At 35.0% G+C, this 22,026-nt stretch overlaps 3 protein-coding genes across 4 annotated transcripts in view; 2 read left to right on the plus strand and 1 right to left on the minus strand.

The window, feature by feature from the left end:
* The window catches only part of LOC105141949 (squamosa promoter-binding protein 2-like), a 3,199-nt gene extending 2,400 nt beyond the window's left edge, over window positions 1-799 (plus strand). Inside the window, exon 2 of one of the 2 annotated variants that reach the window (XM_011049365.1) lies at window positions 185-254. In XM_011049365.1, the coding sequence (XP_011047667.1) occupies window positions 185-224 (40 nt within the window). In that variant the 3' untranslated portion in view covers window positions 225-254. Of the gene's footprint in view, window positions 1-184 lie in introns of both variants that reach the window. The other variant, XM_011049364.1, reaches the window with a different exon arrangement.
* A 2,365-nt stretch (window positions 800-3,164) lies between these two features.
* Window positions 3,165-9,616, plus strand: LOC105141950 (putative E3 ubiquitin-protein ligase RING1a). The gene is made up of 10 exons (XM_011049367.1): window positions 3,165-3,688; window positions 3,792-3,849; window positions 4,993-5,051; window positions 5,943-6,024; window positions 6,176-6,296; window positions 6,437-6,478; window positions 6,970-7,488; window positions 8,359-8,466; window positions 9,094-9,285; window positions 9,397-9,616. The coding sequence occupies exons 1-10, from the start codon at window positions 3,352-3,354 to the stop codon at window positions 9,433-9,435; spliced, it is 1,557 nt and encodes a 518-aa protein (XP_011047669.1). The 5' UTR covers window positions 3,165-3,351; the 3' UTR covers window positions 9,436-9,616.
* A 1,871-nt stretch (window positions 9,617-11,487) lies between these two features.
* Window positions 11,488-16,508, minus strand: LOC105141951 (protein TPX2-like). The gene is made up of 20 exons (XM_011049368.1): window positions 16,181-16,508; window positions 15,451-15,533; window positions 15,189-15,353; window positions 15,042-15,112; window positions 14,619-14,852; window positions 14,436-14,532; window positions 14,226-14,342; window positions 14,037-14,135; window positions 13,745-13,921; window positions 13,563-13,625; window positions 13,403-13,483; window positions 13,154-13,312; window positions 12,942-13,073; window positions 12,792-12,872; window positions 12,584-12,703; window positions 12,324-12,490; window positions 12,127-12,235; window positions 11,974-12,033; window positions 11,791-11,885; window positions 11,488-11,697 (listed from the first exon to the last, which is right to left on the minus strand). The coding sequence occupies exons 1-20, from the start codon at window positions 16,392-16,394 to the stop codon at window positions 11,580-11,582; spliced, it is 2,442 nt and encodes an 813-aa protein (XP_011047670.1). The 5' UTR covers window positions 16,395-16,508; the 3' UTR covers window positions 11,488-11,579.
* Between the last annotated feature and the right edge of the window lie 5,518 nt (window positions 16,509-22,026).

The raw sequence follows: 22,026 nt of genomic DNA on the forward strand, positions 1-22,026 counted from the left end.
AAAAAAAAAAAAAAAAAAACCTCGTCTTTGCTGCTCCATTTTATAAATTTTCAAGCACTAGTTCTCTTCTGAGTCCTTTGAAATTAATAAACGCAGACACGCATGTTAAGTATCTTAATCAAACCACATGCATATCAGGAATAACAACTTTATGATGTCTTTGGCCTTTTTTCTGATGTCATAGATCATCAAGGAGTGCTAAAAACTGTGACAGTTTTGTATAGTCTGATATTGAGGAGGATTGTGATGCAGATTCCATGAACTATCAGAATTTGATGAAACCAAAAGAAGCTGTCGCAGGCGGTTGGCCGGACACAATGAGAGGCGAAGGAAGAATGTTGTTGAATCTCACGTGGAAGGCTCAAGCCGCAAAGTGAATGGAACTCATAGCACCCAGTTGAAGGATATGGTATGTGGCCAGGCTGATGAAAGGGGAAGAATTAAGATAACAATCCAAGAAACTGCCACTTACAAACATTTCCAGATAAGCTAAACCGATTGCTCTCTCTCTTCTGTCATCCTAGGGATGTAGTGATGCTGATACTCTTTCCCTTTCTTTTTCTTCTTCATCTTCTTATTATTATTATGTACTTCTCCGGCTAAACAAATGCTAATACATTGTGTGACAACCATGCATCCTGTCAGGGTTGCTAGCTGTGGCAGTAGGCATATGCTACCAGTGTGGCTTAGCTACTTAACTTAACCCAAGTGATTGTAATAGTTTCAGGGTGTTGTTGCAAGCACTGACTTGACTTGTATTGAGTGTTCTGCTTCAATCAATATATTATCAGTTATTACATGGGGTTTCCAGGGCTGCTACTAATCATATTGAAAAGACTGCGATAGAATTGCCATGAAGGCCTGAATTCTAGTCAATCGGCATATCTTTCTTGGGATATGAGCCAGCTTGTTTCATGCGTTATTATTTAGCTCCATGCAGGGTCAATTTGCGATCAACTTGCTGTTTTTGGTTCTCTGCATGGATATACACCTCCAACATGTTTTCAAGATAGAAAAAAAAATAAAAATAAATACATAATAGAAAAAAATATATTTGATTTAAAAGATAAAAACATAAAATAAATGTTTCTTAAACAGCTTATGAGTGAATTTTCATGCTTTCAAAACATGAAAAATTAGGGGGCATGCGTTTTCTGTACTCATCATCAACGTTCTCTCTTTTCAAAATAGTAATTAAACACCATTTAAGATGATTAAGACTGAATTATCACAATTATTTTACTCTTGCAACGAGAACAAAAGGGAAATTTTTTAGAGACGGGTTTAAAATTAACAATTTTGAAATGAATTTTCATACTTTCAAGACAATAATAATAGAAAAACAAATCGTTCATGTTTTATCGAATTCCATCTTCACCTTCAAAAATTATAACTAAACAATATCTAAATAATTAATGATTGAATCGTGACAAACAATTTACTCTTACTTATAAGTAGGGAAACTCCTCCATATTTAAAGCTCACGTTGAACACTCATCAGTGTCCATAGCATTGCATGAGTTGAGACATATATCTAATTGAACGAACATGCTCTCGTCGGGCAAGATGGCAGCTACAGCTCTTGATTTCAGAGTTGAGACAGGAAGCTGTCTTTGTCAACAGAAGGCTACGAACATGCGCCGCCGTCTCTGATCTATTCTTAGCGACCACTGATGGAGTCACTGCGATAATCATCAACATGGGATGCTTCGCATTCTAGTTAAAGCATAACTTCGCCAGCATGGGACTCTGTCGAAGGGCGATTTCTTTGTCCTTAACTGACAAATATACAAATAAATAATCATTTGGGACCCTAAAAAAAGGCAAAAAGGTGTCTGATGCCCTAAGTCAGGCCCCGTTCAAGTTGGGAAATGGTCAAGATATCCAATCATATTTCAACTTGTCGAATTCGTTCTCCGGCTGCTGTAGTTCAGAGATGCAAATGGATTTAATAGGTCGGGGCAAGTGGGATCGTTGACCTAACTTTCATGCCCAGAAAGAGTTTTCAACATGACAGATCCACAATCCCTCACCTACTAGGTGTTAGTATCGGAGTTTGCTAACTCCTCCATCATTTCGAGCATGACTTTAATTAAGCATGCTTATAATTACAAATGGGTTTGGCTTGGCGGTTGATTGCTGACCGAGTTCGGTTTTCTTAACTGTATTGAAAGTTGAAACCCGATCGAATTTTAATGATTTTGCAAGTTGAGTCTTGACTTGATTCACATGGTTGAACCCGAATGAGATTCAATCAAATTAATTCCAATATTTCTTTTACTAACTTTTTTTATTTTTTTAAATTATTTAAAATATATAGCATTATTTGAAATTTTATTAAAAAATTAAAATAACATTATTTATGATAAACTCGAGTTTATCTATCAATAATTAAATTAACTTAACAAATCTACGAGTTTACACTGGTTTTAAGATTCATAGGTTATGAAGAAAAGGAGTTTTTATTTTATTTTATCATTTCTTTCATTTTATTTTGATTAACTAGCAGTGAAATAATTCATTTTTTAATTGGTATGAAACCACTATTTAGCTTCAAAACCAACAATAACATTTTAGATTAAAATTAATTAAGAATTACTTAATCAACTGACTTATTTTGCCACAAAATTAACCAATTTAAATATTAAAGAAAATAATGAGAAAAGAAAAAGAAATAAAGAAAACGGAGTGAGAAAAAGGGCAGAAGTGAAGAGACAGAAGGCCGCCCACCAAGGCAACAGGTGCTGCTTCTCTCGGTGGCCGTAACATCCATTCCGTCCCCTATTTTGACACTACCCAAAACGCAAATTCATCAATAATAATTATTATAATAATAAATAATAAATAATAAGTCCATAAATTGTTGGCTCATTTACTGAATAAACAAAAAAACAAAAAAAATCATTTTAAAATTGATATAGAGATAAATATTTTAATATTTGTATTATTTTTCTATCTAACCAAACATGATTCTATTTTTTTATGTCCATTTTTTATTTATTTATCTTATACGTGACAAAGCACAACCTAAAAAAATATATAATTAATTAGTAAAATATGTTATTTTAATTAGGAAATAATAATTAAAAAAATTGTTTAAAAAATTATTATAAATATTTAACGGAAAAGGAAAAGTATAAAAACAAAGGCAACAAATAGAAAGAAAAAAAAAAGGCAACAAAGCTCTCACTCTCTCCCATCTTCTTCTTCGTTTCTCTTTCTTTACAACATCATCATACACTCAAGCAGCAGCAGACACACCAAAAAAAAAATATATAAATATATATGTAAATTTGACGGCCCAGCAAAATCTCATATTTACAGAGCGACACGCAAGAGAAGCACCCATCAATGCCTGCCCACGCCTCGGCTTCTTCACCGGACAACATTAATCCCGACAATGAACAACAACAAGGTGAAGAGCAAGAGCAAGAGCATCATCAACAACAGCAACGACAAGACTTGTCTGAGCTATCTCCTCCTCTACAAAACGGGCATCCAACTGACCAAGAACAGCAGCACCATCAAAATGGTCAGCATCAAGAACTAGAAGAAGAGGAGGAGGAGGAAGTGGACAAGAAAGAAGGAGCAGAAGTTCAAGAAGAAGAAGAAGATGATGATGAAGTAAAGGAAGAGGAAGGAGAAGAGGAAGGGGGAGGAGGAGGAGGAGGAGGAGGAGGGAAAGAAGGTATTTTCTTCTTCTTGTGTTTTTATGTGTGTGTAAACGTTTCTTGACGTGTAATGTAAAATAATTGATTAATTGAAGCTGTTTTTCTTATTCTTTTACTCAGAATCTGATGGAACCCAGTCGTCTTCTTCTTCCAGTTCTGAAAATGAGGAAAAGCCCGAGTATGCTTCCATTCTTACACATCTCTTGTTTTTTTTTTCCTGGAATATAGTCAAGTGCATATTTTGGTTGTGTTTCTTATCTGAGTTTTTAAGATTTTTGGGTTTGATTTGGTTCCTGATGGGGTTTTAATTACGAGGGGATTCGTTTTCTTGTTATGGAGGTTGATGGGATTTTTTTTGTAGTAGTTTTGTTATGATTGAATGCGTAAGAGGTTGGTGCATGTTCTCGATCTATGTTTCTTAGTGGGGCTGAAGCTAAATGTTGAAATTTTTACAGAGAATTGGCACCAATTTGTTAACGTTGGAAGTATTGCTGGTTTACAAGTGTCTTTTAGTAGTTCTGATTGGAGGCTCCTAAATTGATGACTGAACGATGAGAAATGTAGCCACCCTTACATTTTTCAAACTTTTATGCAAGATGACAAGTTAGGGGTCGAGTTTAACTCAATTGTACTCAGCCCTTTGAACATGTCTTTGATATTAGTGAAGCTTCTCTGTTTTGGAGTGTTTCTGGCATGAATTTACATATGTGATCAGGGCGTATCATGTTTCACAGTGTTGGAAGTTTTTAAGTAATGGAGCCTTGTATCTGTGGCTCGGTTATGAAGATCAAAGCGATCAACCTCTAGCTGGTTATCCTCCATGGGTAGTTTGACTATGAGGGAAGTTGACAATGTGATTAAGAATGTGGATTTCCGCTTCTAGGAACTAGGGGCTTAAGCATAATAGAAGGTGAAGGAGATGAAGTTCCACTGCTAAGAATCACACAAGAAGACTGTGAAAGCTAGTATGCTGGCAGCAATGTGCATCATGTAGTGCTCCACTGTCAGGGGGGATTTTTACCACAAATTTTCCTTCTTTCCTTGGCTTTACGTATCCATACTCACCCACCTGCAAAGACATACATATTTTTTTATGTGCATGTGCACATTTACCGCATATCTCTATATGAACTACAAAGTCCATTTCTTTTCAATGTTATTTTAGTCTCTATGAAAAGATTTGAAAGAGGTACTTGTATTCTTCCTGGAAACAAATTACATATGCTCTATTCCAACAGCTAGCTGATGTTTGTATTCTACTGTACTAGTATATATCAGCGAGTGGGTTTAAATGGCCATTCACATTTTGTTTCATTTGCAGATTTGTCTTCGTGGAACTGCTGGACATTCGTAAAGATGTGCAGTGTCCAATATGTTTAGGTACTGAGCTTGCAATTTTCTTATGTTCTCCTTTTTTGCTAAAGATGTGTCAGAATTTCATCAATAGTTCTGTTTGCTAGATGTGATCTAAATAGTTGAAAACATATGTTAGGTAGAGGCATATTTTTTCTTAAATAGAACTCCATGGGAACCTATGGCCTTGTATTTTGACATGATGCATCTGACTTATAAAATTTAGCTTTACTGAACTGTGATTAACAGTTCAGTGTTCAAAGGTAAGCATGATAATACAAGGAAGAGGAAGAAATGCTTATATCTTTTGCTCAGTGTTCAAAGCGAGAAGTTGGCTGGTTCTATGGCGTACTGTCATGAAAACCATCAGGTTCTGTTATGTATGAAATTCTCAAATGCAATGCAATCTATTATTCCTTCAGTTTTCATCCAAGGATCCAAGAATGCTCAGTTCATCCCAGTGTATGTAATTCAAGTGATGTTTGGAGTAGATCGTGTTTAGTAAATTGCATGTGAGATGCCTGCCATCTGGATCATTAGATGATGACCATTTGTTAAATGACCAATCTCTTTTGTGGTCAGCTTGGAGATTTATTTGTGGAGGGTTGCTGGATTTCCTTAACTTTTACAAAGCTTCCAATTAACTTATACCCGTTCCGTACTTCATTTTCACCTTATTTGAGATTGAAGAATGAACATGAATCTTTAACACTGGACTCTGTGCTTTCGTTTCCATCAGCACTTCTGCAGCAATACTGTTTCTTCATTTGACGTCCTATCTGCAATGTATTTCAGCATGTTAGCTTGCTCAGGAGTTTGATTAATCTCCAATAACTGCATTTATCGCACCTACAAGTTGCCTTGTTATCCATGTTGGCGGAACATTTAGTAAATTATTCATGCCTTGTGGCTGAACAGGGATCATAAAGAAAACACGAACTGTAATGGAATGCCTGCACCGTTTTTGCAGGGAATGCATTGATAAATCAATGCGAATGGGGTATGTAACAACTGAAACTCTTCTTTTTAACTGTCTTTGTAATCTGATATCCTAATCCATTAATCATGCCATTGTTTGGTATAAACTTGTGATAATTCCATATACTGTGCACCACTAACATTTTTTTTACTGAATTGGTAATATATTGCAGGAACAATGAATGCCCTGCTTGCCGCACACATTGTGCAAGTCGGCGATCCTTGAGAGATGATCCAAACTATGATGCCCTAATTGCAGCCCTATATCCAGACATTGATAAGTATGAGGAAGAGGTATAAGTGACATGGCTCATCTACTTTCTTGTCAAATGCGTTCGAAAGTATTTCATTCAATCAAGCAACTGCTTCGCTAGTTTGTTTGTTTATTAATTTATTTAAAGCAACTGGTTTGCTGAGTGAGTATTTGGTCTCAGGAATTGGCTTTTCATGAAGAGGAAAGGACTCGGAACAAGCAGGTGTGTTGATTTATGTTTTATTCCCTTGTCTGCATGCATATGCAATGACCTTCATTTTCATTTCAATGGGAATTAAATTTAAGAAAAGCAGTGATTGAGATAACTGTGATGATGTTGCTTTGTTGAGCCCTTGATTGTCATGCTTGGAAAGAAGCATACATCACGGGAATTTCACCTGACAGTCCATATTGATTTATTTCGCTAATTCAAATTCTGAGTTGACTGTGCATGAGATGACAATCTTGGAGATCGTTGCTCTTTGTGAGGAGAGTTTCGATTCCTTAATGCAGAAGAATACTGGTTCTTTAAAATGGACACTTCTGGCATCCTCACTTTGTTCATCACACCTCTAATTTTACATGCCTTTTTTCTTTCAAGGATCGTAATATGTAGAATTATTCAAGCCACTGTTGTTTTATGTTAGAGCCATTGCCTAAATTCAACATGTTCTCCCCTTTTCTGGTGTGTTGTTTCCCTGCTGTTTTGAACAGATTCAAGCTTCAATCGCTCAAATAATTCAAAGACAGTCAGAAGCACTGGTTAAGAGACGCACGCTGGGTAAAGAATCAACTTTCGCGACACGACCACAGCGAACACAGCGGCCTATTTCAAGGAGGCGACGGAACAGTCGAGGCAGTGATTTTCAAGGATATGAAGACATTGAGGATGAAAATGATGACAATATGGGCAAGGACTCGTCTTCCACTGATGACCGCTCTACAGAAGTTAGGCAGAGGAGGCGCAAGAGACAGCGGACCTCCCAGCCCTCTTCTTCAGCCGTGAATTCAGAGGGTGGATGTGCTGAAAATGATTTAGATTCAAACAGAGAAAACAGGGGATTATCTCCTGGGCTTGCGTGGAACACAGAAATGCTTGCTTGGGGCAGGGGCGGTACTCGGAGTCATACAAGACATGGTAATCCTAGTGGTTGCAACAATAAGAATTCACGAAATACTCGCTTATCCAAGCTGGTAGAATATCTCAGGGGCTTAGATGAGAAAAATGATGAGGTATGCTAGTATGCTGTTAACTCTTATTGATTTCTGTTGAGATCACCTTATTTGCAATGTGAAATATCATGCATGATTTCATAATTGATGTTGGACTAATTTGATTTATTTTTCTACTTGGGCTACCATGTTAGGCTAGAGTTTAGAAAAACTGGGATTTTCATGATGGAATTCTTCGATGAACAATCTGGGGTTTCTAGTTCAAAGGATGTGCAAGTAGGTATTATTGAAAAAGGGAGGTCTGACTTGAAGCTTTGGCTGTCAGAATTCACAGGGATTTAGGGTTTTGAAAAACTTGTTTGAATGTGTAACTTTAAGAGAAGGTAAATATACAGGTGTTCAGAAGATTTGGTAGTGTAACGATGGGAAGGGTTTGGAATGAATGAAATTTTAATGTCAAGTAGCTATGAAAAGCAATATGATGTACTGTAGCAACAGGAGGAGTTCGATGTTTTGAACTAGGTATTATCAATAGGAGGTTAACTAACATAGATCCAAAGAGAATAACTTGTTACAAAGTGCCCTAAATGTATGTGGTAGTTGCAAGGCTGTAGATCTGTCACTGCTTACAAGATGGTCCATAACTCAAAAGAACAACAACAATTAAAAACCGATCAAAATGTTAATCGACAAGGACATGAAATTACACAGCAACAATTGCTTTTCCAATGGACAAAGTTGTCTAAATTTTTAAAAATGTCAATAATAATTTCAATATCTGATTGAATTAAGTACCTGTTTTTATAGTTTCTAGCTTCCATCTACCACTGAATTATCTAGTTAGTGTCTCAAACCCCTTGAGCCCCTTTTGCCATTTCTTCCCATGTATTTGTGCATCCTGTGTAACTTAATCATGTTATGTGTTTGCAGTTGGATATTCATCTCAAGCTTATTACTTTGGACAAACACAGTGCACCAACTTTAAAGCAGCCCTACCTTTGCTGCCGGCCCAGTTTGTCAATCAAACACCTATGTGAAGTGAGATTTCTCTCTCACCACCTTAATTCCTTAAATGATTTTTTCTTGAGAAGCAGGATTGAAGTTATTATTCCGCAATACTTGGTTTATTTTTCTTGATAGAACACTAGAACTATAACCCTTGAACTGAGGAAAATCAATTAATCAAGACAGACATTGCTTTTGGCAACAGTGGCTAGCAAGCCTCATTTAGTCCTATTCTACTCTATGTATCGGTGGAACCTAGTGAAACTTCTAAACTAGCCAAATTTGACCATGATTCTAACCTGCTATTCTGAATGGCTTATGCTAAGCCCAATTAACGTGCATTTCTGAAAAAGTTTTAAGAGTGCCTTGATGCATAAGTATGTCTCAAAGCATGATGCTTCATATTCCAGCATTCATGGTTTTTACAATGCTGGGGAAGTTTCAAGGCCAGCAAGATGTATAGCCCGCTTTTTCCTTGGTCAATATTGATTTATAATCCTGAAATGATGTTGGCCAGCCTTGTGTCTGTGCTTAATGTTTTTGCTAAATGGCATCAACAACATGCGGTCTGACCCGAACTGTGACGCGGCTCTCCTTGTTTTCTTACGCCTCAATTCCTTTCCGAGGCTCATCTCGACAATATATATACGTTGTATGCAGTATGTTGCTCACCAAACAACTTTGCAAGCTGAAGAAGTTGAAATATTGTTAGTGAAGGGGAAGCACCAGTCCGATGAAAATTTTCCCACCAAGCATCCTCAGATCCCTATGGATGATGAGCTGCAAATTCTGAAAGGACAAGAAACAGTGGCAGGCCTTAAAGCAAGCTGCTCTTCCAGCAGAGATCATTTGGTGAGCGTGATTCTTACTGGATGGCAATCTTCTGCTCATGGCAGTGACTGAACTTGCTCGATAATGTGTACAAAATTACTCTGCTCATCTCCTGGCTCTTTGGTTTTGCAGATACTAGCTTATCGGCAGAAGGAGTTAATCAAAAGTTGATGTTTCGGCTTCAATGGAAGAAAAAGAAAAGGCTTCCATCTCATTTATATTTTTTCAACTTTTAGATTAGTCTTTTGATTTTAATTTATTGCCACTGCTTCCTTTTCTCAGAACCCAAAGCCTTGTATACGAATTTTATGTTAGATTGTGATATATAAGAAAAAAGTTGCTTTTATTGTTAGCTAAGGTTCATTTCATTCATTTCTGGCAGCAGCAGAAAGGGCCCTTCACAAGCTCTTCGGAGTAGACAGTAAAATCATAGTTGTCAAATCCCAGATCAGGTTTGACCTGGTGAAGAATCCGAATCACTACCTCATCAAGTCTTTTTAAATAAAAATAACATTAATAAAAATCTCTAGTAAACACGCTTTTTTGAATCTCACTTGAATTTACCTAAAAGAAAATTTATTTGATGAAAAATAATTTTTAAAAAATTATTAATTTTTTGTTTTTGTTTTTTTTGTTGTTATAAAAATTGGTTAATAATAATATTAATAAAAATCTTTAACAAACACGCTTTCTTAAATCTCACTGGAATTTACCTAAAGGAAAATTTATCTGATGAGAAGTAATTTAAAAAAAAGATTTAATTTTTTGTTTTTGTTTTTTTGTTGTTATAAAAATTAATTAATAAAAAATACTTTTCAGTTAAAAGAAAAATTAAAAATCTTTAGCAAACACGCTTTCTTGAATCTCACTGGAATTTACCTAAAGGAAAATTTATCTGATGAGAAGTAATTTAAAAAAAAGATTTAATTTTTTGTTTTTGTTTTTTTGTTGTTATAAAAATTAATTAATAAAAAATACTTTTCAGTTAAAAGAAAAATTAAAAATCTTTAGCAAACACGCTTTCTTGAATCTCACTGGAATTTACCTAAAGGAAAATTTATCTGATGAGAAGTAATTTAAAAAAAAAAAAAATTAATTTTTTGTTTTTGTTTTTTTGTTGTTATAAAAATTGATTAATAGAAAATGCTTTTCAGTTAAAAGTAAAATTAACTTGGTTTTTAGATTTTTTTTTTAAATTTTGGATAGAAAATACTTTTCAGAAATTATAAAAAATTTAAAAATATCATATTGTTTATTAATTATATCAAATTTAATCCTTAAATTTGTAATTGCTATATATATATATATTATTTTTTCAATTTTATCTATTAATAGTTAATTTTTATATTATCCTTGTTCCTCATTTTTATAATTATTGTTTATTTTTTCCTTTAATATTTTTTTATCTATCAAATTTGATTCTCATTTTTTTAATTGTTACTTATTTTATTTGAAATAATTTATGAAATGATAATTACTATTATTTTAATTTCTTTATCTTTTAATTTTTTTATTTATTATATTTTATCTCTATTATTTTGATTGCTATTTATTTTATTTAAGATAAGTTATTTTTTCAGTTTATTTTTTATAACATAACCAAACACTCAAAAATTATTTTTCTAACTTATATTTTATTACACTAACAAAAAAAAATATTTTTCTGAATTTTACTTTCTAAAAAAATACTATTATTCTCCAGCAAATTTGACCCAATAGAAAACTTAACTAAGACCAGGCTATCGTACTTCTCGGAGACTGTAGGATTAACCCATTGTCATGAGGATTTAAGATTCAAAGCAATTTGGTCTGGGGGACTTGAAAGTTTTTCCTTGCAAAACGAGGGGGGAATAGGAGAGCTTGTTTACGATTATCACATATATTTTTACTTCCGTTTACGATTTACGATGATTGATAGAAAACATAGAAGAAGCAATCCCCTTGGTAGAAGAAGATCAAAGGACTAATGGTGGTCTTAATCCCCCTGTAGAAAACATCAAAGGACTAAAGGGTGGTCTTAATCCCCCTGTAGAAAACATCGTATCATTTACTCTATTTTATACCAAAAAAATTTCCAGAGTACAAGACACAGTAGTTTTGCTTACATTCTAGAATTGTGTTACAACAAATGATGATGATCTAAGGTTTTGTACATATGATTAGCAGTACAATAATACTGAAAAGAATGATCACTAGTAAAATCAAAATGAATGGTTCGCTACTATAATACTGAAAAGAATGATCACTACTAAAATCAAAATGAATGGTTCAAGAGTTCTTGAACAGCTGCTATCTGCTCTACACAGGAAAACAAATCACCTCATGCCAGAAGCAGCGGCAGAAGAAGCTGCATTCACCATCATCTTCCTCCTTTCTCTTCTTTGGAGCACCCGTAGATTTGGTGACCTTGCATTTGTAGTTTCCTTGGATGACCTGTACATGATGAAATAAATCATTTGATCAATCAAGGGTGTTTTGGTAAAATGATTGAGAACCGCAACTGGGGTGTGGTCAACTCTTTCTTACTTCTCGGGGAAGAACGGCCGGTTAAAATTTGGAACCGGCCGAGCATGGGGAACCATTGTCCTTCTAAGCTGTTTCAATGCCTTTTCTTCTTCCATCTGCAAAACATTAAGCAATAAGCAAGCTGGTAATTTATGGCAAGAGAATGCGAGAATGCAGCAATAGACATGCGCACAGCACACATACCATCCTGGCAGCTTCACTCTCTTCTCTGTATCTCTTATACAGCATTTCTTTCTCCTTCACCTGAAAAAACACAAAGAAAAAGAGAAATGGAAGTTAAGACCTCCAATGAGATGAGACACACATACCGTTTAAATAAATGTGGTTTCTACTCACCTTCTGATCAAATTCTGCCCTTTCCACCGCCCTATGATCTGCATTGAGATTGAATTGTTGAACCTGTGTAAGTGGTTTTCGCACTTTCTCTGGTAGAGGAATTGGATCCCTGCATACGATACATCAATGGGAAAGAATGATTGACTTGTACACATCAATAAGCATTGGAAAGTTTTGAGTTCTTCCGCATTGCATACTCTTTAAGTACGGGCTGTGCTCTGAATATCCTCATCTGGGCTTCTTCCTTTTCCTTTCTCTCTCTTTCTTGCATTTCCCTCTGCATTTCCTCCTCATGCCTTAATAGACTCTCTAATTGGAAAGGTTCTGCTTTTGTGCATGGTTTGGGCTCTGGTCTTGGTGGAATCTGTATGAAGTGATTATCAATCATTCAACCATTATTTTCAGCCTAAAAGCTTGTGATGCATAATGATGAGATACATATTGTTGAATATCTTACCACAGGATAATCAGTGGTATAAGGATAGGGATTGGCCCTATGAAATCTTACTCTTTCCTCTTCCATCTGCTTCTGCACAAGTTCCATCACAAATTTCCTCTCTTTTTCAGCCCCTCTTTCCTGGAGATAAAGACAAGCAAAAAATGATGAACAAAAAACAAAAGATAACCTGATTTTGCTCCATTAACTAAGGAATGAATGGACATACCTCTGTGTGGAGGTGGAATGGATTTGGCAGTGTGTTTCTTGGAATGGGATTTTCATTGGTAGGTTCTGACCTCAGTGAGAGCTGAGAAGAAGACCACATAATGAGATGCAGGTATTACTTTTATTCATATGCTCCACAAATGTATACTACCTTTTCAAACATATCAACAACAGAAGAAGCCGGTGGAATCCTCTCATTTGTGGCAAAATGAAATTCTTGAGGGATCGTAACTTGCTTCTTCACGTGACAGAAAATCCCCATCTCTCCCTTACTTTCAAATATCTACACGAGATAATATTAATGTCAATTTCTTTTCCAAACTAAGATTTAAGTGGCTGCTGATGTTCAATGACTTCGTTTACCTTTCTATTCAAAGGCCTTGCCTTAAATTTAGGGATCTTTTCAACCTCTTCTTTCTCTAGTTCTAAAGAACTTTTCACCATTGCTGGACGGGCCCTTAAAGATGTATGAAGAACAGGGGTTTTGGGCTCTGTGAGATGATGAGGTTTCCACTGATTACTCTGTTATAGAAAGTAACAAAGGAACAATAGTGAGTAAATCTGAACTAGCGCTGCTGGGACAAAGAAGGGCCATGAATGAGATGCTCGAACCTGACAAGACACTTCCGTTGAAGCCACTGAAGCCGATTCTGCATTCTGATTTGCCCTCGCTGCTGTCACAAAATGAAACTCCTACAGAAATAAGAAATATTAGCCTACAATTATCATCATCTTGAGTAAATTTTATTTATCATTATTTCTTACAGCTTACCTGAAACTCAGGTCGGTGTGGTGTGCTTCTTGGTAATGCTGGTAATGTTGGAGCTTCCAGAATCTATGTTCAATGAAAAAAAAATTTCAAGCACGCATTGAAGTTAAACAAGAGCAGTGCTGCTAGTTGTTGGACCTGATCGGATGGAAGATGTCATAAATTGCAAAACAAGCGGGAAATACCTTCTTGTTCAGTGGTCTGGCTTTGAACTTGGGAATTTTGGCCATCATCTCTTCTTCAATCTCTGCAGTACTTTTTATTTTGACTGAGCGAACACGCTGAGCTGTTTCAAATTCAGGCTCCTTGGGCCTTGTCAGTGTGAGTTTAGGCTTCCTCTGGATAGCAGAAGCAGGACCATCCTGAACATTAAATGAGAGAAATTTGTAAGAAAACCAACAACAGATGCAGGCAATACAAAGAACTTGGAGCAACCGAGTTCAATAAAGCACGAGTGAAATGGGCTTCTGTTATTACATGTGGCAATGACAATTCTCTAGTGTTTGATTGGAACTTCTTCATCATTTCTGCCATTGAAACAAAAGGAGCTGGAGCTGCTTGTTCCCGAACATAAACCTTTTTAAACAAAAGTGTTCAACGTGTCAATAACTAACAATGTCAAAAAAAAATTGAATACATTTTGGAGATTTGACAAAAGTAGCATACCTTTCTATCCACTTTCTGCATTTTATTTGGAACAGATGAACAAAAGTTAGAATTGCCACTGCTAAGACCCAGTTTGGACTTGTGCATCAATGGTTGTGGGGGCTTCGCATTAACAATCTGAAATCATAAAAAAGGAAAGTCTGAAATCATAAACGTATCATCAGAAGACTATGGTTCAATGAGAAGAGCATGGCAATAGTAACCAATCACCTGTCTGGACCTCCCCCCATCCAGCTTCTGTTTCTTAATTGCTTGGTTCTCTTGGGCTAAATTGGCAGTCCCAGCAACATTTTTCACATTAGGATCTCTATAATAAAAGCATGTCAGAATGCCATATTAATATGGTACCAAACACATATTTTAATACAGAAATTAACAAGAAAGTCTACCGACTTTTTGACATTTGTTGGTTTGATTCCCTTAACTCGTGAAGACTGGGATTGACCCTTTGGCTTCACCGATGATGGATTCTTAACCAAACTAGCTATATGTCTAGCTGATTGAATCTTCTTGGAATCAGTCAATATGCCTCTGTTCCGAGAAGACATTGGTTGCTTAGGGGTGCAGTAAGCATCATTTTTACTTATCTTACCATCAGTGTTCTCGATTTGCAGAGAAGAAGTGCATCTGATAGAAAAACGGAAGTCAGCAGAAAGGGATGCAACAGGCACACAGAGACACAGAAAAATGATATTAAGCTATCAAAACAACGCCATAAACTATCTTCTTCACAAGCACTCATTGTTTTTATTTTTCTTTAGCCATTATAGTCTTGAAAAAAATGACAAGGGGAATAGTAACAAAAGAGCACAGTACCTTCCATTGCTTTCAGCACATGCAAACCCCACCTTCTTCTCTTTTTCACAAGTAACATCACCAGCACAAATCTGAAATATGCACCACTTCATGAGACCAAAAGGGACCAGAACTTTTTTTAAACAAAAATTTGCAGCAACCACTCACCACATTGATAAGGTTAGCATTGTTTTCTTTGTTTTCCTCATTAGAACTAGTTTCACCCTTCCTCATTTCAGAGGATGCCGCTGGTTCCGGTAGTGGCATGACCTCTGATTGAGAATTGCTGTCTGATGAAGAGTCAGTTGGTTTTGAATCAGATGATTCTGCGACCTGCAATTCAATTTCAATGGGCTGAATTGACAGTAGCAAATAAATCAATAAAATAAATAGAAATGATATAAAGGAAAATAATAAAATCAATAATTACCTTATGCAATTGGTCTGCTTGACTAAAATCACATAAGGTCTCTACCTTAAATGATCTACCAGTCTTTATTCTAGGCATAAAAGCTGCAACAAATCAAATCAAATCAAATCAATCAACGACTAAACTCTTTAATCTTTAACAACAACAGTAGCATCAACACATACAATTCTCAATTTTGTCCCCTAATTTTATTATCAATTAATTAATTATCTGCCTCAATTCTAAGTATTCCATTTTTGTAACTTAATTAATCAAAATTAAACACAAACAACTCTCAACTTCCTAATCTAAAACCCTAAAAACTCATGATCAAGTTTCTCTCCCTCTCTAAATATACCCAAATTCTTAATCTCTCACTCTCTCTCGAAATTCCAAGTCAAAACCAATTAAAACACAACCCTAAAAATCACAAACAAACAACAAAATCCAAAATCCCTACAAAAGACCACCATCAAGACTCTCTCTCTCTCTACCTTCCTTAATTTCTCGATTCCCCTCCCAAAATCCAAAATAAGATTCGAGAAAACCCTAATTTAACCGTAAAGTCGCAACAAAACCCTCCTTATTTCATCAAATCAAACGAAAAATCAACCCTAATTACACACAAATGTTCATTAATTCAATAAACAGAAACCTAAAAATAATCCGTTCCGCAGCTTCTCAACTGTAAAACAAAAACAAAGAGAGAAGAAACAAAAAGAATCATCAATCAAGAGAAAGAGAGACATACGAGAAGGAGCATAGGCCGCTGTAACATCGAACCAAAGCTCAGCGTTTCTAGAATCTTCATCGGATTCTCCTTTCAAAAAATCATAAAACTTCGGAGCCGAAAACTCATACGACGTCTCGTCTACTAACATCAACGTCGTCGTCGCATCCGCAGTCAACGACGTCGTCGTCGTAGCAGTGGTAGCGTTCGAAGAATCGTCACTCTCTGCTGCCATTTTTCTTAACAGAGAAATCTCTTCGGTTATTTCTAGAGAGAGAGATTGGGAAAAAAGGGTTTTTTTTTTCGGGAGGAAGAGGAGAAGAGAGGGAGTGAAGAGAAATGAAAGAGAAAGAGAGTGTATAAAATCAACGCTGTGAGGGTTAACGGTCGGATATTTTTGAATTTGGGAACTTCGCTAGTGAGGAGGATGGTAGAGGCGTGGCTCTTCGCTTCGCTGTTTTTCTAACGGCTATATTTCTGGTCTGGACGAGTTGTAACGGTGTCGTTTTTATGGGTTGATTAATTATTTCCTTTTGTGTTTAATTTTGGATGATTTATCCACCTTCGACGATTTGTTTCAACGGTGTCGTTTAAAACTTTTAATTTTACAATTGCATTGACTTTTTAGAGTATGAAGAGTATTAGACATTAAAAGAAAACATTGATAAAGAAAGAAAGTATTGATTTTATTTTGTTGTTTTTATAGCATTGATTTTAGGAGTATTTGAGATGGAAAAATTTGTCAGTTAAATTTATTGTATTTTCAATTATATTATGTATTAAAATATTTTTTTTAGATATTACATCTTTTAAAATTAATATAGTATCAAGGATTTAAATAAAAAAAAGGAATTTTAACAAAAACACACACATGCTCAAAGTGGATTAATTTTTAGTTCCTCCATCCACTTGTTTATTTATTGAGGTTTGACTTAGACATAAATGATAATTTAATTTAAATTTAATGAATTTTGACCCGATCTAATCTAGATAAATAAATATTGTTTGAATAGTTATTTTATTTGATGAGTAATAAGTGGGGTATAAATATTATTAAATCCAATCTGAAATTTGTTTGAACCAAATTCAAAATATATATTTATATTATATTGGCATGTCTGTAAAATATTTAGATTTTTTAATATAATATTATATATACATATTTCAATATTGACATAAAATACACACTTTGAATATATATATATATATTAACTATTTTATTTTTTATTGAATAATAAATAATAGTCATATAATAGATATTTATATGGATACTCGAAATTCAATAAATAATTCATAAATATTTATTTTTTTACTCAATAAATAATTAATAAATAAGATATAAATATCAAAAAAATTGATCCATAGATATCTATATATAATCCCTACACATAAAGTTGGCTTGTCAGATTTCATAGAAGTTGAAATCTCCAAAATAAATAAGTATTTAAATAATATTAAATTTAAAATCTTGAAGTATTAGATATGCCCAAATTTTCATATTCTAATATCTACATTTATTGAATAATTTCCAATATTAAGGGGTAGTTTTATTTTGTTTTTTATTTTTAGTAACAAAAATAAAAATTGAATCAGTGTTATTAAACTCACTTGATTTTGACAAATCAATTAGGTGACTTGTTAACTTATCTTGAATCAAATTTAGAATTAAATTAAATTAAATTAAATTAAATGAAAGTTGACTTAGTTAAACCATATCAGTTAACTCATTGTGTAATTGATTAAGTTAAAATTTGATTTAATTTTTACTTTAAATAGGATTGTTTTATTTTAAAAAATTAAAATAATATTATTTTGAATTTACATGAATTAATCTAAATTAATTTTTTTACCCAATCAATTATCAGTTTTAGATTCGGTACGAGTTTAATAACTTCGAAGTAAATATACGTTATCCCATGCTTTTCTGCAAACAGGGATAGTAGAATTATAGACAAAAGAGTTGAAGAAATGATAATGCTCAAGAATTATTACAATCTGATCTGCTCAGAGATTCCTACTTACACATATGAAATGTAAGAACTATGTTTACGGCTAGGATGCAAACCCTTCCTGCCATGTCATTGATCCCTGTACAATGCCTTCCTCCATCACTACTATCTTGAATCTCAACATCTCCTCCTTGATGGAAAAGGAAATGCTCGGGACACATTTATTCTTGTACACTGTCACGCTGTCTGAAACTATGGGACCTTTCCGCTGATTGTTAGGATGAAGAAACAATATTCTTCATGCCCTGAGGCCTGAATGTTGTGTGGTATTCCTAGCATTCAAAGATATATAGCTAGACAGAATCATGCTGCTCAAAGAATTTGTCAGTTCTTTGATAATTTTGGCATTTCGGGGGCCATGGATGATCGATCCTTCTTTCCAGAATCAATGATCTTGTAAACATTTGCTAAGAACATAATAGCTTCCTGATTTATGTCAGAATGAGTTGCTCCAAGTAAAATTCTGTTTTACCATTCTAACATAATGTTAGCAGGTAACTATGCAGAGTTTATGGACACTCTGTAGAGTTGAATACCAACTTATTGTAACCGCGGAAAGCCTAGTAGATGCGTTTACGGATAAAATTATTAAGTTTAAGTATAAAAGAGCTCCAGATGAGCTAGCCAAACGCCTTGCGACAAGAAAACTGTAGTCTTTTGTTTGTTAAGGGGTTCTACTGATCCATTTCTATAACCAACCAAGATCAGAAAAGCTCTCGAATCAGACCTCCAAGGATGCTGCATTTTTTTTTTCAGTTTTTGTATTTAATTTTGGATCATAGCATTTATTTTTCTTATCTGCTCAGGATTTTCTTGTCCTTTTTGGATTAGGTTGGTGAGAGATATATTAGACTGTATTCTTTTTTTTTTTCTTTTTTTTTTTGCGATAGTCATTTGTAAAATAATTATATTAAGAAATATCGGTGCAGCACTAGGGTTCTAGTTTGGCCCTTTTCGTGATTTTGTGTCTTGCTGTTTTCTTTCAACCCTAGTCTAGTTGGTTCAGGCAGTGTCAGTAATAACTTACTGGTAATTCATGACTTGGTATAATCTTCTGATTTCTTGTTTTTGTAATCAAGGCTAATTATTGCTGCCGTTCTGCTATAGTTATGACAAGAATGAGATACGTTCTGCACTTTGAAAGAGTTAAGAAATTCAAATAAATTTGAACATCTCCATGAATTTAATGACTCGTTATTACTGCTCCATGAGGGCTAATAAACAAGCTGCACAGTAGATATGGTATCAGTAAATGCAAAGGTCTTTTACAGGTTGAGATTTTGTGCTGCTCAAACAAAGAAGACAAAGAATTATGGCACAAAAGCTATAGTCCTACATGTTATTGAATCAAGAGGGTGGCATGTGCTGAGGTCCCTAGCAAGGCCATTTGTGAGTTTTATTCCTCTTAGACTTGCGAAGTTGGGAAGAAGGAAATACATGGTATTCTGACCAAATTAATGAGGGACATGCAAGATTCATGAAAAGCTTCAAAGTTATGTCCAAACATAAAAGCCTTATTTAATGCATGGTAAAAGACCCCCAGTATTGAAAACTAGTCATGTCAAATGCATGCATGAGGTATCTAGAGCATATTTAGTGAATTCTAACCAGCAAGAATAGCTCATGATACCTGCATGGCAATGAAGCCAGCTAAAATTCCTATTGGATTTGGTGATATAAGTGTCCTCAATCTCTCTGGCATTTCCAACTGCTAACAATATCAGTTAACTCCTGCACTTGCTGCTGCTCTCCGTTGGGCACTTCTTAATACTTGTTCTCCTGGTTTCTGGGCTAGATATGAATTGCTCATTCGGACTGTGAATGTGATATTGTGTTCGATTACTTCCCTTACTGCCTGGATTTTCTCACAGGCTATTACTACCTTCAGCTATCAAACAAATGTTAGTGGCCATATCTATAAACTCAAGAGATTAATTAGCGAAACAGGGACCGGTGGCAGAGATGATTTGTTTGTGCATTGCGTACGTGGTACTGAAGGGTACAGAGCCTTGGATAATTAAGGGCTGATATCATATCTGATCCATTTTCTTCCCTTTAGCAACAATCAGGGAATTTCTGAAAAGCTTCTATTTATTATTTCCAAAGTAATTGTGATATCTTTCTTCATCAAGAGTACCTGTAGAGATCAAGCGTAGGCGTATATCAGACACATGTCTAACATCTTTGAGTAGCAACTTGCACCTAGTATTGATTTCTAACCAAATGTCTCCAATGCCCACAACACTAGCCATCCCTTGATTTCCCATCCTAACTTGACCAAAGTCACCAGCTGTGTAGGATGTGTAAAAATCATGTCGGGGTGTAATATGGTAAGAAGCTGCTGAATCTGCAACCCATGTGGTATCCTGACATGCAAGATTAACACAACCATCATCACAAACAATGACAACATCAACATCAAATATAACTGCAGTTGTATCATTCTCTTCATTTTTGTCTTCATCTTTACCCTTTTATCTCTTTTATACTTTCTGCAATCTTTTTGCATATGCCCAGATTTGTCACAATAATAACATTTAAAACCCTTCTTTGACTGAGATCTTCTTCTTGGTTTCCATTTGCCTTTTCTATTGCTGGATTCTCTATCTTGCTTATCGTGAGAGAACCTGCTTGGACTTCTCCCATGACTTTCTGTAACAAGTGCATGAGACTCAGAAGTTCTTGTGCTTTTCCTCCTCTTCTCTTTATTGAGGATACAATTCTTCACTATTTTTAAAGTAATCTTTTCATTCGGAGTAGAATTGCTAAGTGACACCACCAAAGTCTCCCAACTATCCGGCAATGAACTTAGTAGGATTAGTGCTTGCATTTCATCGGCTAACTCCAGATTCATCAATGACAACTGATTCAAGAACCCTTGGAATACATTTATATGCACTGAAGTATCTTCACCATCTCTATACTTCAAATTCACAAGGTCTCTAATTACAAAAACCTTGTTTTGTGCACTCTCCTTAGCAAATATTTCTTTCAACATCTTCCAAACTGTATAGCAGTTATGTTCTTGAGAAATGTGATTAATGAATTTAGAAGATACTCATTTTCTAACATTAGCAGTAGCCTTTCTATTAAGCCTATTCCATTTTGCATCATCCATATCATCAGGCTTTATTCCTTTACAATCAATCGATAAAGCCAAATCATTGCAATATAAGTGATCCTTCATCATTGTTTTCCATAGAAAATAATTTGAGGAAGTAAGCTTTATCATGCCCGAATCTTCCTTTTTCATTTTGACTACACAAGAAATTCAATCTACACAACTAGTGCTCTGATACCACTTTGTTAGGAAAACTAGGAACAATCGGACACCAATTTACCCGGATCAATTCAGCGGAATACAATTCACAATTCACAAGTTCTAATTCTTTTCCTCTTTGTGCAGTAAAATAGAATCAAACAATGATCAAATATAATACAAATAATTACAAAATCAACACCAAGATTTTAACGTGGAAAACCCGATGCGGGAAAAACCACGGGATCGTAGTCCACTTAAAAACTTCCACTATCAACAAATAATGGGTTCACAATTATTCTTTCTCAGATTCAACTCAGGGATATAACATATATATATCATCAAGAACAACTTATTCTCGGATTACAACAAGATTAAAGGAGAATTATTTGAGAAAAACTCATAATACTAACAGCCTCATTTTCTGTCAAAAAGGCTAGCTTCCACATCACAAATCTTCGATCCGACCGTTCAAAATGAAGAGTTACGTGTCTAGAAGCTGCTGTCAAAATCTCAGCCCGATCCAACGATAAACGAGCTGGAAATCGAAAAAAGAACACAAGCTACTCTATTGCCTCTTCTTCTCGTTTTCTCTCTTG

This window comes from Populus euphratica, unplaced genomic scaffold (assembly GCF_000495115.2).
Source record: "Populus euphratica unplaced genomic scaffold, PopEup_1.0 scaffold197.1, whole genome shotgun sequence".
Classification (NCBI taxonomy): domain Eukaryota; kingdom Viridiplantae; phylum Streptophyta; class Magnoliopsida; order Malpighiales; family Salicaceae; genus Populus; species Populus euphratica.